Here is a 17,500-nt window from a genome sequence, read left to right on the forward strand (position 1 = left end):
CAACACAACAAAAAGTCAACAATTAAAATATAAACAAAGAAAGCCTTTCATAAATTAATCATAAAGAAAGATCACATCATCAAAAGTTGGGTGTTTTAAAATGTTACAATTAACAAACAAAGCATACAATGTAAAAATTACAAGCATTTAAACATTATAATGAATATAACAATATCCATTAACCCTATGACGATGGTGCATCACACTCGTGTGACACAGCCAAACTCCCGATGCCTGGGCGTCATGCCAGTGTGACGATTTCAATGCAATATTGCAATCGCCCGGCATAGGGGTCTTCGCGTAGCGAGTGCCCCGTCAGGAAAGGGTTAATTTTCATCCCCTAAAATAATTCATTAAATCCCTTTATTACAAAAACACTCAATACCACAGCCAATAAAGGTGGTGATGCTCTGAAGAAGAGTACTGTCTTTGCAATGGCAATGTCTCATGTTTGCACACAGCCATCCCTCCTAGTAAACTCAGCTGTGAGTGAGTACTAGAGAGATATGGCATCAAAGTTGGGGCAGAAAAAGGAGCTGGCCACATCCTCCTGCAGCTTTGTACAAATCTTTATCAACAGACCTACTCCCTACTCCAGCCCATGAATTGCCAGCTAACCAATCAGATAGAAATACATGAGACCAACAGACCTTGGAGGGCAGTGAGTCCCTTGTCGACCTCCTCCCACAGCTTAGCCTGGTCTGGGTCATCCTCCAGGTCACCATCGGCCTCCTCTCCACTTAAGCCGTCTTCCCCCTGAAAGACAGGGAAAGACAGGGTGATGAAGTAGCGTAGAGCAACAGATTAAAATATACATGAAATATAAGATTGTTATAAAGAGATGGAGCAGATGGAGACAATAAGAAGAGAGATGGAAAGAAAAGGAGAGATGGAAAAGGGAAATAGAACAGTAAGAGGGTGAATAAGTCAGAATAGGGAGGCAGATATAAAGTAAGAGGAGAGGGAAACAAAAATGAAAAAAAATTGTCAAAGAGAAAGAATGAGATATGAATACATCATGCATTTAATATTCATATAAATGTATATAAACAGATATGCATGAAAACACAGTCATGTAAAAGATATAACAATGAACACCTTGAACCAGAAAAAAAAGTTTGAGCTAGTACCTACAAAATTATGAAAACCAAAGCAATTACCAACAAATTCTTAATCCCTTTCCCATGGACTTACATGGTGCGGTGCTGGGTGCTGGTCATGATAATGTGACAAGTGGTCGAAGGAGCGGCAGTGCCTCTGCACAGCTCGAGATCCTAGAGAGGAATCCGCTCGGATGATCTTGAAACACAGGCTGCAGAAGTAGGCCTCAATTCGACGCACATACTCAGTTCCTGAAAAAGACAGAATTAGTTTTTGCTTTATGATAATATATATGATTAAACAGACTTTTGTTTGGGAAATTTCTTGGATGTGACTAAAAAAATAAAGTTATGTATTACATATCAGTATTTGCAAGTAAGTATTGCTTTCAGACACCCCTAAATCTTTCTTTTTTTTTATAAAAAATAAACATGGATAAAGGAGACAAAAAAAAAGCCTAGAAACCTAGCCTGAGCTACTAAATAACAGCCACCTTTCCCTCCTCCTCCTTTTCTCCTACCCAGTGGCTGATGTTCCTCTTCGTCCTCGTCATCCTCCTCTGGCTGGTCCTTGTCCCAGTCAGACTCCATGGGGATGTCCTCCTCCTCGTCTTCATCCCTTCGGTCGCGTGCCCTGTGCCTCTTGCCCTTGCCGCCTGTCACGCCTCGTCCCCTGCGCCCGTACTGCAGCTCATTCTTGCTCCTGTAGTGCCCACACCCCTTGCGGTTGCTGCCACTCTCCGAACCATCTAGGTCTTCATCCTCATCCTCATCTCCTGTAGCAGCTTCCTTTTCTGCAGCCTCAACAGCATCAATGCCCCCTGTGATCTCCTCATGCTCCGAGCCTACCTCTTCGTCATCTGCAAGGAGTAAGCCATGAGGTTGCATGTATTACCAAGAGAACACAAATGATACTATGCCTAAAGCCTTCTCCATTCACATCCTAAAATCCCTGCAAGTTGAACCTGTTAATTTTTTTTTCTATGGCCTGCTTTTTTTTAACCCATTGACAATGGGCCAGTTTTGGCTCCACCTGACATTACAACAGGGTATTTCAAAATGCACAGGCCTAACGCCACAGGCTATTTGTTTGCTGACGTGGCTACACGGCCAATCAAAAAGCCATAATGTGATATAGCATCCCCTGCAGGAAGATCAGCTGAACAATGATGCGATATCACATCATCTGTCATTAACTCGCTAGGTGACATGATGATATGTCATGTGGTGGCAGCACTTGCCACAGATGACATGATATCTTGTGGTGGCAGTACTTGCCACTAGCGATGTGATATCACATCATGGCTTTTCATATGGCTAGCGCTCCATAAAAAGCAGTCAGCCATGGCTAGAGTAAGCGAATAGCACGAGTTGTGCTTAAAATTCCCTAGTATTTAGACCAATCTGAGCCAAAGCTGCCCTGTCGTTATCAGGTTAAGGGGTTTAAGCAAATTTACTGTTTTCAGATATTCCATCCACTTCATCCTTATGACCCTTCCCTGCAAACTCTACAAGTGGCAAGTGAAAACAAAACATGGAAATTTACTTGTTATATACCTGCTCTCATAAACAGCACATAGCACTCTATCATTGGTTCACCATACAGTGTTATAAATTGATATATACAGCCCAAATCGTGTGAATGAGTTTTTCCTAAATTTCTAATGATTCTGTATAGAACTTTTCCCATTTTCTTAGAAACCTTTACTATTTTCTAATTATTCATTTCGTTTAGTTTTTGTTCATTATAAACAATATATGACATGACGTGATATTATATCATGGGAATATTTCGCTCCCGCCAGATGATGTCCTATCATGTCATGATCTCTCCCTCAAAATGTACATTTTACATCATTATGTATGTATATAATCATAAGAGTTCTATCTATTTTGACACATTTTGATTTACATGAATTTAATTTAAAGCAAGAACAAATAGCTCTTATTATCATATATCATCTCGCCAGGAGAGATCTCACACTTAGTCACTGCATGCATTTGTTATCTTGTCAGCATGAGCGGCATTAGGCAAATATAAGCTGCAGTGTGAATGGGTTAAACAAAACAATATATAATGTTCCTGTATTATTTTACAGTACTGTAGATCTAAATTGGCATTCTAGAGTTTACCCAACAGATTAAAAAAGATTTTCAAAAGAAAGCTAGTCTACAGATATGGTAAATCTGGTTTTATAGTGCTTCACCATTACTTAAGAAATGGCCCATTCAATTAATCATTTAATCATACAAATGCAGTTCCCTTGTATCTTCTTTATGATTGCAAACGCTATTCTTTAATATAACAAAAAAAATAATAATAATCAAATAAAATAAAATAAAACAAATAAATAAATACATAATTATCCTTATGACGTAATTACTACTAAACTATGTTCATATAAACACACCTAAGGAACTACTCTCATACTCTGAAACAAATCTAACAATATATAAGTCAAGGCATATTTTCATGTCAAACCCCAAGCTTACCATCCTCTCCCACAGAGTCGAGCGTCATGAAGTTAGCCAAGTCAAGGTCTACGCCTTCCTCCTCCTGGTTGTGGCTCTCATTACGTCGGCTGCCACCCTGACTGTCAATGGTTGCTGTCCTCACCTGCAACAATAACTGAATAATGCATATAAACTGTCTATTGTTCCTGAACATAGAGGTATATTCTATATCATGTATTATTACAGTATACATATATATATCAAATTGTAGGGTGGTTGAGGGTGTGTGTGTGTGTGCTGATGTATATAAAGATGGAAGATTAACTCATAGATGGCCCCACAAGTGCTTAGTCACCAAAGAACCGTTTACTATGATTACCTGAACTCATTCGTTTACCACTTTCACTGAATTTTCAGGTAAAATATTATTTTATCAGCATTATGAATGTTGTTATTATCATCATTACTATTATTGTTGTTGTTGTTATTGTTGATGTCAATATCAGTATCTAGTCGTAGTAGTAGTAGTAACAACAGTACGAAAATGATAATAATACTAATAATGATGGGGATAATACTAATGATGATGATAATAATAATACCAATGATATAACAAGGATATTTATCCGTTAACGACAGGTGACAAGATATCACATCAAGTGGTGGCAGCACCAGCCGCCAGGGACAGGATATTTTGTCAAGGATATCCTCCTGGTCGGCCCGCTGGGTGATCGGTCATGTAGCGCTTGGCCACAGCCAGCGCAGGCAAATAGGTCAAGGCATTAAGCTCACACATTTGAAATATCCCTGCATTTCTACCATTTGGAGCCAAGACAGCCCTGTAAACAATGGGCTAAAAGTGCTAACTAATGATGGTAATAAGGATGATGATCATGATTATAATAATGATAAAGATGATAATGATGATGACAATGATAACAATGATAGATAATAATAATAATGATTGTGATGATAATAGCAACAGTATTAGTATTAGTAATGCTACTAACTACTACTACTGCTACTTAAAATAATGATTAAAAAAAAAATGAAGGAATGGGGTGAGGTCAAGTAAGCCTAGAAAGCTACTACTTTTTGACTAAGTACTTGCGGAGCCAAATGGGAAAAAAAAAATTAAAAGAAAAACCTAGTACACAGCCAATGCCTTCATGCAATACTGGGATCAATGGTCTAACTCTCTGACACTGGGAACACGCACCATCCACAGTTTATCTTCTATCTATTCTTATTTATCATTTCATGTTTACTTAGTCATCAAGGAATCTATTACTTATATCATTGCCCCATTTCATGAATTTTGGAGAAAAACAAAATCAATTACCATTTACATCATGAATAATGCTATTGTTTTTATCATTATCATTATTAAGTCAATATAAAAATAATAGCAATAAAAATTATTTCTTTTCCCTAAAATTAAAAAAAAAGGTTAACAGGTAATATCAGGTAAGCCTAGTAATTGACCCTATGCACTTATAAAGCCATCTATGTGTAGAAAAAAATAAAATAAAACAGAACCCCAGTAGACACTCCATAAATAAAAGGTATACATGGACTCTCATTCTCAAAAAGTTCAACTGATGGAAAAGGGTTGCCTAAAACACTGTGCAGCCTAAGTGAGGGTCACTATGATTCAGCAGCTGTCTGACAGCTGCTAGTTTTCATTATTTCAATTGCCTTGACAAACAATCTAAGACCCACTCTGTTAACTATCACTGACAGCCATAGTTTTGCTGAAAAAAACACCACCAAGACCTAGTAGAGAGGAGAGGATAGGGGAGAGAGGGGAAAATGTGTGTGGAAGACAGGAATGAGGAGGCAAAGAAAACTATAAATAAATAAAAGGGCAGAATAAAGGAGGTAGGTACAACATACTGGAGGATGCAGACGTACCCGCAGGTGGTTGATGGACGCAATGTGGTGCTCATACACCATACGGCTTGGGAAAGTGATTCTGCATATTCCACATCGAGGGTGGAGGTAGTGTCGCTGCATCTGTGGAAAGGGACAGGTCAATTAGCAGAAAATTGTCAACTCATCTTAATCTTCATTCCTAAACATAAGGATGTACCTATCTTAAAATTTTGACTGGACTTATTCCTTTCAGGACCCTGTATTTTCATCTTTACCACCTTTTGCAATATGTTTATCAATTTACATTTCATGTTTCACATATCTTTCACAAGTTTGTGGAAATGCCAAACAGATACTATTTTTGCAATAGCTGCCCTGAGATCACTGATTATAACAAACAGGTCTTCTCACCGAGTTATAAAAAAAAAAAAAAGTAGCTTCTTGAAAATTACCTCATCTACAACCACATAATTTATCTACACACTGAAGAATGTACTCCATCTTAACCCTATGACGACGATGCATCACACTCGTGTGACACAGCTAAACTCCCGATGCCGGGGCGTCATGCCAGTGTGACGATTTCAATGCAATATTGCAATCGCCCGGCTTAGGGGTTTTCGTGTAGCGCGTGCCCCGTTGGGAAAGGGTTAAGGATTTTGGACCAAAATAATAATGACTTCATATTTTAAGGGTTAGTAGGTAATTTAACAAAATCCTCTTATCATCAAATGTTGCATTGCTGCGATGCAACTCTCAAGAATACTTTTCAACAGGATGTTAAGTTTGCTTTTCATTTGTTTACATCATTTTCACAAATCAATAAAAATATCTATACAAATGCAATTCCAATGAGTATATGCATGCATAATTATATAAGGGAGATCATGACGAGATGGGGGATGGATTGTAATTTACATTGTAATTTACAAAAGACTGAACTTCCAGGTACTTGCACCTTAAAATCTTTAAAATTCCCTGACTATTACATGACTTCTTCATGCCATATTGTGATTTAGTTCATCAAAGTCTTGGATGCAGTGTACATCACAGGAATAGATTACCAAGAAAATACTGTAGTAATTGAGATTGATGTCTATGCAAGTAATGCAGGTTTTCACAAAATTTCAAGACAAATTTTGGGTTTGTTTGTTTTTAGTCCACGACTATTCCATCTGGAAAGTGAAAATGAAATTTCAACACTTCAGGCAACAGCAATCCTGGACTATGGATTTTGGATTTTGGATTTTGTCTTAAATACCCAAAATTTTGTTTCTGGGTCTAGGGCTTGAGTCTTTGATACTGTGTCTCATCCCTTCTTCAATATAAACTAACAAAACAAGCTTTGATTTTTCTCACATACATACCAAGCATGAAACAGATCAATAATGTTTAAGTTGATAAATCTGACTATAAACTTGAGCACAGACTTAAATTTGCTAAAATGTAATTTGTCAAATAAGATTTGCAGAAAGTTAATTTCAAGTCTCAAGGTACAGGAAGAGATTATGTTTTTTTTACTTATTTTTGTTTTAATTTAATCTAGGAAAGAAATTGTATGAATACTGAATCATTTATACACATACATAAGCATTGAAACATGTATTACTCAATAAAACAAGAGCATCAGAAAAAAATGAATGGCATCTTAACCCATTAGCAGCGGGTGGCATGATTTGCTGCAAAGGCAGAGTCGGTCATAGACGCGGATGGCATCATGCCAGACATTTAAAACAGCCATCCTACTGCACAGACCTTTTTTTTTAATAACGCGACCAATGGGTTAATAAATTCAGAAGACACTAGTAATGTTAAAGCTTACCCTGTGTAGCTTGCTTCTGTTGTGGTGGCTTATACCTTCACTTGAGTTTTTGCCAAGACACTTGAAGGCTAGCTTGCATGTACTGCAGAACCTGGGATAAAGGCAAAAAACAAAAACATTAGAAAGACTCACAATAGATATTAACCCATTCACGCCGGGTGGTACAGCGTCTGTACCGCGACCTCTCTGAGCCCGGTGGCCGGGTGGTACAGGTGTGGTACCACAAATTTTTGCTTCGATATTCCGGCTGGTACATACGTTGTACCACCGCCACCTCGCCCACCATAAGTGCCAGAACATGCGTCTTTTTGACTTTTTCTTTTTGTTATCGTGTTTTTGAAGTGACGTCAGAACCCACGTGACTTTCTATGAAGACAGAATTCACGTGACTTTCTGTGACGACAGAATTCACGTGACTTTCTGTGACGACAGAACTCACGTGACTCTGTGACGACAGAACCCACGTGACTTTGTGACGTCAGAACCCACGTGACTTTGTGACGTCAGAACCCACGTGACTTTGTGACGTCAGAACTCACGTGACTTTCTGTGACGACAGAACCCACGTGACTTTCTGTGACGACATAACCCACGTGACTTTCTGTGACGACATAACCCACGTGACTTTTCTGTGACGACATAACCCACGTGACTTTCTGTGACGACAGAACCCACGTGACTTTCACGTACGCAACTTTCGGTGACGTTGCAGCCCGCGTCATCGGAAACTACGTCACTCCGATGACCTGATTCGTCAATTACTTCCACGTAGGGAATTGTGACGTGGTAACGCGGGAAAATGGGGTATAAATAGCCCCCTGGAACACCTCAGAAATCACTCTGCTTTCGAGATGGCTCCCAAGCGCTCCTGCTCCGCTGCCCGCTCCGCTGCCCGCTCCGCTGCCCGCACCCTGTTGCTCTCCACCTCTTCGGAGGATGACCCTGCTCAGGTCTCGAGCACTCCGAAGAGGCCCCGCCCTGGGCCATCCCACCTTCCCGACGACTTCCGTGATCTTCCTCATGCCCGACCTCTGACTGTCTTTGACTTCTCGTCCTGCGACGAGGACAGCGACGACGACGCCGACTACCGTCCTCGCAGGCAGTCAGAGGAAGAAGGTCACGGGGACAGCTCCTGTTCGGAGGACGAGCAGGAAGACTACGTCGGCCTGGTGGATACCACGCTGGAGAGCGACGAGCCCTTGTCCGCTTACGTGGACCGTAGGCGAAGCAGGAACGAGCCTGGGACTCCCTCTTTCGTTTGGAGAAAGAGGGACAACTTTCCTCGAAAGCATGCGTTCGCTGCCCATCCTGGGGTCAAGGCCGACCTGGATGGGTCCAGCACGCCACTGGAGATCTTCAGGTGCTTGTTCCCTGAAGATCTCCTCCTCCACATCATCACGGAGACCAACTTGTAAGTAGTCATCATTTACTCACCTTTTGCTCTATATTGTTATATGTTTTGTGTATAGATGTCCTCCCTCAGACAATGTTGGAATTGTTTTACTTATGTTTGATTTTTACTCTTCTGCAGGTATGCTGAGACACGCCCTCCTCCCTCCTCATCCCATATGAGGAAGTGGACTCCACTGTCCAGGGAGGAGTTCTCTGCATACATGGGCCTCCGTGTGAACATGGGGCTGCAGCCCCGCTCGAACTACCGCGACTATTGGTCCACCGACGAGCACCTGCGGTCGTACCTATACTCAGACGTGATGGCGCGGGACAGGTTTGACCACCTCACCAGCCACCTCCATTTCGCCCATTTGGAGGAGGGTGAAGGCGTCCCCGCAGATCGTCTGTGGAAGCTACGACCGGTGATCGACTCCCTGGATTTGACCTTCAAGTCCACCCTCGTGCCCGACAAGGACATCGCCATCGACGAGTCCTTGTGGAAGTTCCGTGGGCGCTTGGGGTTCATCACCTTCAACCCTTCGAAGCGAGCTCGCTTCGGGTTGAAGGTATACAAGCTGTGCGCCTCCACGGGCCCGTCGTCCGGGTACACCTCGTGTTTCCGGATTTACACGGGCCAGGACCGTGGGGACGTGCCAGCTGGGACGAAGGTCGTCTTGGAGCTGATGGAGAAGAGTGACTGTTTGGGGAGGGTTACAGTGTCTTTGTTGACAATTGGTATACCTCCCCGTCTCTTTTCCACATGCTTCAGGAAAGGCGGACGAATGCGGTGGGTACTGCGCGCATCAACAGGAAGTGGATGCCGAAGGACTTCACCGCACTGAGAAGAGGCGAGATGGACTACAGGAGTACCCCTACGGGCATGCTCTGCGTGCAGTGGCATGACCGTAAGGTGGTCACCGTACTGTCTACGGTTCATCGCGCCTCGGTCGACGGAGACGGAAAGCCCCACGCCATTCTCGACTACAACGTCGGGATGAAGGGCGTGGACGTGGGCGACCAACTTTCCGCCTCCTACCCCACCACTCGGAGGTCGAGGGTGTGGTACAGGAAGGTGTTCTTCTTCCTGTTCGACCTGGCGGTCGTCAATGCCTTCGCCGTTCATCGGACACTAGGCGGCCAGAATTCCCAGAAGGAGTTCCGGTTGAAGCTGGGTAAACTGCTCATCGGCGGCTACCGGTATGGTAACGCGCCGATGACCAGGAGGACCGCCCTTGACGAGGGTGTTCTACCAGGCCAGCTTCCGCCACAGACGAGGGCACGACGACCGCATTCGCAGCAACCCGCCTTGCCAGGGAGTCGGCTTCGATGTCGCGTGTGTTCCCGCAATGGAATACAGCGAAGGACCAAGACGCGGTGCATAACCTGCGGCGTGGGGTTATGCCAGTATGACTGCTTTGATGAGTGGCACGACTTCGTCTGAAGTCGTGCCACTCGTCAAGGTAGTCATGCGTACAGTACATATGCTTTTATGTACCTTCTGATTCTCTACATATGCTTATGTAGTGATTGTTGTTTCTACATATGTTTTTTATGTAGTTTCTTCCATTATATACATGTTTGTATATATATGATTGTATATACATTGTATATACATTGTACATATGCTTTATGTACTTGTTGTTTACCTTTTCATCAATAAAACTTGTTATTCTTTCCATAATTTCTAATTTTCCACCATAAACATACAGTAGAAAGATGGATACATAAGAAAGCAGAATGAACTCAGAACTCAAAGTTATAACCAGTAAAACATAGTGCGATCTTGTAAAATCGTAAAAATCGACTTGTAACTATTTTCGTTTTTTCAGCTTTTTAGCTCATTATTACGTATCAAAGGTAATCACACAAATCGAAGACGAATACATAAGAGAGACGAATGAACTCTATACTCAAACTTATAACCCATAAAACATAGTTCCGGGTTGTATTATGGATGAGAAAGGAAGTTTAGAATCGTGTTTTATTCCATATCATTCTTATAAAAATCGGCCGTAAACATGGCAAATCAGAGACGATTGAAAAAATATTTTTGGAACGCGTCCTCCACTCAGCGCGGCAGACGAAAAACAGCCCGGCGAGCGGGTCTGGCTGGTTTAGCTACCCCCGGCAGAGCGGTGTGGCGACACTCGGCAACCCCCGTCGTCTATGGGTTAAAAATGAATGACATTTCTAACATTTACAATCACTATCTGATCATATTTAGATTTTAAATACAACTAATCTATATGTGTGTCTACCGATTACTGTACAAAAAGTAAAATGATCCCTTTATATTATAAATACTCACAAATTTTGTCACTTCACTTTGCCAACACAAGGATCTTTGTATGTATTTCTATATTTATCTATATAATGAAACTGCCAAATGTTAGTGAATCAGATACAAGTAAATTTATATATTGAAATGAATCACCTCAAAGTGCAATGACAAAATAATTTGCACACTCTCTCCTTATAGCAAGACAGGACAATTTACTTAATCATGATTATCTTCTCTGCAAATATAGGGCATCTAGATCGTCCATAAAGAATGCCTTATCAGTACCTTATCTGCCAATTTTCCCTCACAAGCCAAAAACAGTATGGTGTGTGTGTATAAAACATCATATGCTACCATTGGCTGAGATTAATTGTTGCTATATAGTACAGTTTTTTCTGCATCTGAAGATCGTGTGGCTGCATTATACAGAAAAGCAGTGAAAGCAATCATGTTTGATGGTAAAAAGTTAACTCAAAATATTATCATGGTCCTATATGGTGTCTGGAGTTAAGCTATGCATTGGTCTAATAAATGAATGCCAGTAAATAAGGGGTTAAAAGAATTACATGAAGTTTGCATTAAAAAGATATTTGCCTGCAAGGAACGAAGCCCACATAAGAGAGAAAACAAAATGTTTATGAAAATCATAACTGATAACTTTAAATACACTAAATAAAACACAATAAAACAAATCAGTACCTGGTCACAGCCGACTTGAACTCCTCTCCATTTTCTTCTCTCCATTTTGCCTCAATCTCCTTTTGTTCCTGTCTCTGTTGCACCCTGATTTTCCTAAGCACCACAGAGTGCTTCCTGGCCAGTCGGTTCAACTGCTGTTTGTGCCCCTCACTTCCCAGGTGGAACTTGTACTCCTTGTGTGGGAAAACAATTAGCATCCAATGAATTTTAACCCAATAACAATTGATGGCATCTATACATGCCATGGTGAGGGTAAGCTTGAATTCCAGATGGTACCAAGCCTCCTCTACATAGATACATAGGTGCAGAGCTTTATGCTTGGGAGAAAACATGTCATGCATGTACTCTAATTCTGCACTTGTGTAGGCAACCTGGAGATTAGCCTTGGAATAACAGCCGATGAGCTCCACTTATTACCCTGCTTCAGTGGATTAAATGTCAATGTTTTAACAATACTCAAAAGTTTATCTATTTTTATTTCTTTATTGACAATTTTTTCTCTCACGTAATTGAGAAGTTTATAGCCGAGACTTTGAACTACATTTAGAAAAAAAGAGCAATATCTGTCATAGTTCCGGTGATATACATATTGATATGTTACCAGAATTTGGAGGCATTTTCCTATTTTTCTAAAACTGGGTGCCTTACCCCTGCTTACATATTTAATTGTTGCCAGTAACTTGTTTGTATCAATAAAATTTTGTTGGGCAGATTGATTTTCAGCAATTCTGGGATGAACAGATGACTTTTTAAAATACCTGGGACCTCATCATAGTAATTAAATATAAGAGAGCACAATGCCAACTGCTTGTCTACCACTTCTTAGTATCATGTTTTCCTAACATAATATTTGTTAACCACTTATCACCAGGAATCCTTTAAACATGTCATGTTGATTTCAACACTTCCCCCCTGGCTTTAAGGAACTATCTGGACTTAAATAATCATGATTGGCTCTCACCTTGAAAGTAATGGACCTCTGGCTCTGGCAGTGTGGACATCTGAGTTCCACAAAGAGGCGGCCAGCCACACGTGTCCTGACGTGGCCCTCACTGTTCACAGCTCGCTCTCCATCAGCACGGATGGTGACCTGGACCCCGCTGGGTCCACCTTCCCCTTCCCCGTTGCCATTGCCCCCTGCAGCCACCTCGTGGGAGTCGTGACCCTCCTTGGGGCCCTCACTGTGGTGCTCCCTGTCACGTGGCCGGTCGTGGGCTGAGGCAGCACCAGAGTCACTCTCAGCAAATTCTTCCCTGTGAGGACTGCCTCCAGCCTCAAGGCTCTCCATTCTGATAAATGTTACCACAAATTTTTGTCAAAAGGTTTTATGGCAGTGGGACAGATTTGTTGAGAGATTGGTTTGACTGAGAAGAAAGCAATGTGGATACACATCTTGGCTAATAAGACTAATTATGGAATGGTTATTTCATCAATTTGCAAAAGCTATGACCAAATACACACAAAAAAATGTCTAAAAAAGTTAATTACATAGCTGAATGCAAAGCACTTTCATGTAAAAAGGAAAATCAAAGAGGACAAAAAGAAATGCAGGATAACACAATGTAGAGAGAAGTCAGAATAATGGCTCCTCATCCAATAGGTAGAAAGTATAAAAAAAAGGGCCTTATCACATCCATCACCTAAAGTTACACTTATCAAGTCAAATACTCTTCACTCAATACTTTCCACCTCCTCTCTCTCCTTCCTTTCATTGTCTGTGACTTTTTTGTTTATATCTACATTAGATACACGAGAGTGAGAGTGAGAGTAAGAGAGAGTGAGAGTAAGAGAGAGAGAGAGAGAGAGAGAGAGAGAGAGAGAGAGAGAGAGAGAGAGAGAGGAGAGAGAGAGAGAGAGAGAGAGAGAGAGAGAGAGAGGATAGTGAGTGAGTGAGTGAGTGAGTGGTGAGTGAGAGTGAGTGAGTGAGTGAGAGAGAGAGAGAGAGAGGAGAGGGGAAAGAGAGAGATAGAGATAGAGAGAGAGAGAGGAAAGAGAGAGAGAGAGAGAGGAGAGGGGAAAGAGAGAGATAGAGAGAGAGAGAGAGAGAGAGAGAGAGAGAGAGAGAGAGAGAGAGAGAGAGTGAGTGAGTGAGTGAGTGTGAGTGTGAGTGTGAGTGTGAGTGTGAGTGTGAGTGTGAGTGTGAGTGTGAGTGTGAGTGTGAGAGTGAGAGTGAGAGTGAAAGTGAGAGTGAGAGAGGGAGAGGGGGGGGAGGAGAGAGGGAGAGGGGGGGAGGAGAGAGGGAGAGAGGGGGAGGAGAGAGGGAGAGAGTGGGAGGAGAGAGGGAGAGAGGGAGAGAGGGGAGAGAGGGAGAGAGAGAGAGAGAGAGAGAGAGAGAGAGAGAGAGAGAGAGAGAGAGAGAGAGAGAGAGAGGAGAGAGAGAGAGAGACAGAGAGAGGAGAGAGAAGGAGAGTGGTGAGTGTGAGAGTTGTGAGTGTGAGTGTGAGGTGAGTGTGAGAGTGGTTGTTGAGTGTGAGTGGAGTGTGAGTGTGAGAGTGAGAGTGAGAGTGAGAGTGAGAGTGAGAGTGAGAGTGAGAGTGAGAGGGGAGAAGAGAAGAGAGAGGAGAGAGGGAGAGGGAAGGAGAGAGAGTGAGGGAGAAGGGAGAGAGAGAAAGAGAGAGAGTGAGGGGGGAGGGAGAGTGAGAGAGAGGGAGAGAGAGAGAGGAAGGGAGAGAGAGAGAGAGAGAGAGAGAGAGGGAGGAGAGAGAGAGAGAGAGAGAGGGAGGGAGGGAGGGGGGGGGGAGAGGGAGGAGGGAGGGAGAGGGAGAGGGAGGGAGAGGGAGGGGGGGAGAGGGAGGAGAGGGAGAAGGGAGAGGGAGAGGGAGAGGGAGAGGGAGAAGGGAGAGGGAGAGGGAGAGGGAGAGGGAGAAGGGAGAGGGAGAAGGGAGAGGGAGAAGGGAGAGGGAGAAGGGAGAGAGAGGGAGAAGAGAGAGAAAGAGTGAGAAGAGAGAGAAAGAGTGAGAGAGAGAGAGAGAGAGAGAGAGAGAGAGAGAGAGAGAGAGAGAGAGAGAGAGAGAGAGAGAGAGAGAGAGAGAGAGAGAGAGAGAGTGTGTGTGTGCGTGTGTGCGTGTGTGCGTGTGTGCGTGTGTGCGTGTGTGCGTGTGTGCGTGTGTGTGCTTGTGTATGTGCACACCTAAGTTAGATCGATAGATGTGTTAAATAATTCTAATCCCCTCTCCCACTGTGTTCTTCCCTTCCCTTGCTCTGCTCTATTTCTTCTTTCCAATCTCCATATTTTCTCTTTCACTCCCCCATTCATCTTCTCAACATCTCAATATCTCTCAATATCAATGTATGTGTGAGAATATATGGGTAAAAAATAATCATCCCATAAACATTGAAATCTGAAAGAGAGCAATAGTCCCAATGACCTTAATGATTTCCATAATTGCTGCTTCAACACTTGTACAAGCTACAAATGCCCTGCTTCTCCCTCTCCCCATAATCATCAACCTATCAACTCTCCCACTTATAGCTCCAGATCTATCAACCTTAACTCTACACCTATATAAAATTCAAGCATAACACTATACCATGAAAGCTATGTTAGTTCAGTTAATATTCAATCTAATAAGTAAATTAATCCAAACATGCACACTTTTTTCCAAATTAGCACAAACCCATTCATTCTACCAACTTCAAGAAAAAGCACCGCCACAATCATAATCATATTCATTTACATACAGTTAACAATGTGCAAGTCAAGCAGCTCTATGCACTTGCAAACTTGGGGCAAATGGTACTGTTCTCCAGATTCATGATCATTATTAAAATATTCAAAACCCAACAAACTTTCTATGTTAGACTGGCACATGGTTAAGATGGATGAGGGTGGTCACATAAAAGCACTGCTACAATCAATTATTTTGTTTGCATTCTCCAATCATCCAACCCAATTCATTCATCCATTTCAATCAATATTCAGACATTCCTTGTCAAACATTTCTAAGTGTATTCAACTAAATTATCAACAGCTTTCATTAATGGCAATGAAAGGCCCTCCTTATCTCCTGCAACGTTATGAAAATAATACATCGTAAATATCTTGAAAACTGAAAAACTAAATGAAAAGTTTATTTCCATTCCATGACAAAGATATTTGGATAAAATACTTAGCTACCACTGATCTGAAATATACTTATTCCTTGTGCATCCAACCGTCCTCCTTCTACCCTTATGGTAGGTTGAGTTCTTGAGGGAATGTGGCAACCAACCGGGGTCATTCTTTCACTTTTCTTCCAACTGAGGATGTTCTACAAATGTTCTAGCTCAGTCAACAGTTCATGAGTTCTTTGTTCCCTGCAGATTCCTTCTTACAAACTTGTATATGAGTTTCACAAACATCAAGATACACTGACAGTAATAGGCATCTCCGTGATCAGTGACACGATGCTCTTGTGTCTCCTTTCCTCTCAAACACTGTTAGTTGCTCAGTCTTCCAGCTCTGGTCGTGTCTCCGTGCCACAGCTCTATGGTCCGGCACATCCATGCTATGTGCACACGTGTAAGTGAGAATTCACTGCCTGCGTACATGCTTTCTTACTTCATTGCTGGAAGAATCAGAAATTCATTTATAAATCATGACACGATCTTTTCAGTGGTGTTTACCTCTGTCGCTTGTACGCGGCCCCAGGATGGCCATGAGGCGACGGCCTCCTCTTGGATTGGCCGGGGTATTTGCCATAACGGGAGCGAGGGGGGCCAGCTGGGGGTTTCTCTCGGTCATAGTGATGGCTGCGCCCCTCCTGGTGGTGCGACCTGGGCTCATACCTGCGGTCCTCACCAAAGTGCCTGCGCTCCCTCGACTCCTCCTGAATGAATGAGACTCACGGCTTGAGGTTCATCATGGCAGCCTTGGGCAATGCCTCATGGCTGGCTGTTGATTATTTCAAACAATCTAATTAAAGAACACTACATCTAAGAGGCTAGGAAGCACAGGTTGGACCTCTCATTAACACCAATTTAGAATCTTGGAATGACAATGGAGTCCAATTAGTACACCTGCATGGCCAGCAATCAAACAGGTAACTGGGAACTCACATTCAGAATTTAAATATGCTAATGGGTTTTCAGTAGCTCTCGCGTGCCCTCTACTGAAGGTCTCATCTTGCAATATCATCTGACACTGTAAGACTTCTTAAGACTGACAGTCATAGCTTAATAGGATAACAAGATCCGTAGTTTCTAAACTTTATTTTTCATCATTCAAGAAGTAATCAATAGTTAGGTTTTGCTTTGGAAGGCTTATTATAGCACAGTTTCCATTGCAGCTTGAAAATGCTATGACCTATGTTTGTGACCAGTTAATGGGTCCACTTTGTCTTCTGGACTTTAAAAAGGGATTAAGATACTTATATAAATCAACCACAGAATGAGTACAAGATAAACTTATGCTCTCTGATTTGAATCATAGTTTACAGACTGGATTTTATGCACAATGCTCCACAAAGTTAACCAATAACATTCCCACAAGCCATTTGTGGCAAGGTGGAGAAATTTTACTGTTAACATTGGGGCAAGTAAAGGCAAGTCTACGCAAAGAGGGTCAAGATCCAGCCAAGGGATCGAAACCAAGCTAGGCTAGTGCATCTACCATATCTTCGGCTTACCCTGTAGTAGCCTCCGCGACCATCTCGCCGGGGATCTCTCTGGTGTCTGTAGTTGGGCTCGCGGTTGTCGCGGAAGTTGCCTCGTCCCTCCCTGCCATCCTGGTGGAGAGGGAAGGGGTATAGATTCATTAATAATTTACATATTATAGGGGGCTTCTAGATATTGATCATATATTAAAAAAAAAAAAAAAAAAAAACTAGTCAAATTCTTACCAAATGCAAAAAGGAAAAAGGGGAAAGAAGGACAACTCTAGAAAACCTCTAGTAATCA

At 42.3% G+C, this 17,500-nt stretch overlaps 1 protein-coding gene across 4 annotated transcripts in view; it reads right to left on the reverse strand.

Moving 5' to 3' along the window:
- Positions 1 to 17,500, reverse strand: part of LOC122255587 (uncharacterized) — a 21,640-nt gene that overhangs the window by 1,765 nt on the left and 2,375 nt on the right. The window contains exons 3-12 of one of the 4 annotated variants that reach the window (XM_086533611.1): positions 17,230 to 17,328; positions 16,229 to 16,431; positions 12,585 to 12,912; positions 11,624 to 11,796; positions 7,252 to 7,342; positions 5,469 to 5,570; positions 3,594 to 3,717; positions 1,622 to 1,960; positions 1,195 to 1,352; positions 651 to 756 (exon numbers count right to left, since the gene is read on the reverse strand). In XM_086533611.1, the coding sequence (XP_086389737.1) occupies positions 651 to 756; positions 1,195 to 1,352; positions 1,622 to 1,960; positions 3,594 to 3,717; positions 5,469 to 5,570; positions 7,252 to 7,342; positions 11,624 to 11,796; positions 12,585 to 12,912; positions 16,229 to 16,431; positions 17,230 to 17,328 (1,723 nt within the window). Of the gene's footprint in view, positions 1 to 650; positions 757 to 1,194; positions 1,353 to 1,621; positions 1,961 to 3,593; positions 3,730 to 5,450; positions 5,571 to 7,251; positions 7,343 to 11,623; positions 11,797 to 12,584; positions 12,913 to 16,228; positions 16,432 to 17,229; positions 17,329 to 17,500 lie in introns of all 4 variants that reach the window. The other 3 variants (XM_086533610.1, XM_043019764.2, XM_086533609.1) reach the window with 3 other exon arrangements.

This window comes from Penaeus japonicus, unplaced genomic scaffold (genome assembly GCF_977035675.1).
Source record: "Penaeus japonicus unplaced genomic scaffold, GWHDUDI00000001_assembly GWHDUDI00000039, whole genome shotgun sequence".
NCBI classification, from domain to species: domain Eukaryota; kingdom Metazoa; phylum Arthropoda; class Malacostraca; order Decapoda; family Penaeidae; genus Penaeus; species Penaeus japonicus.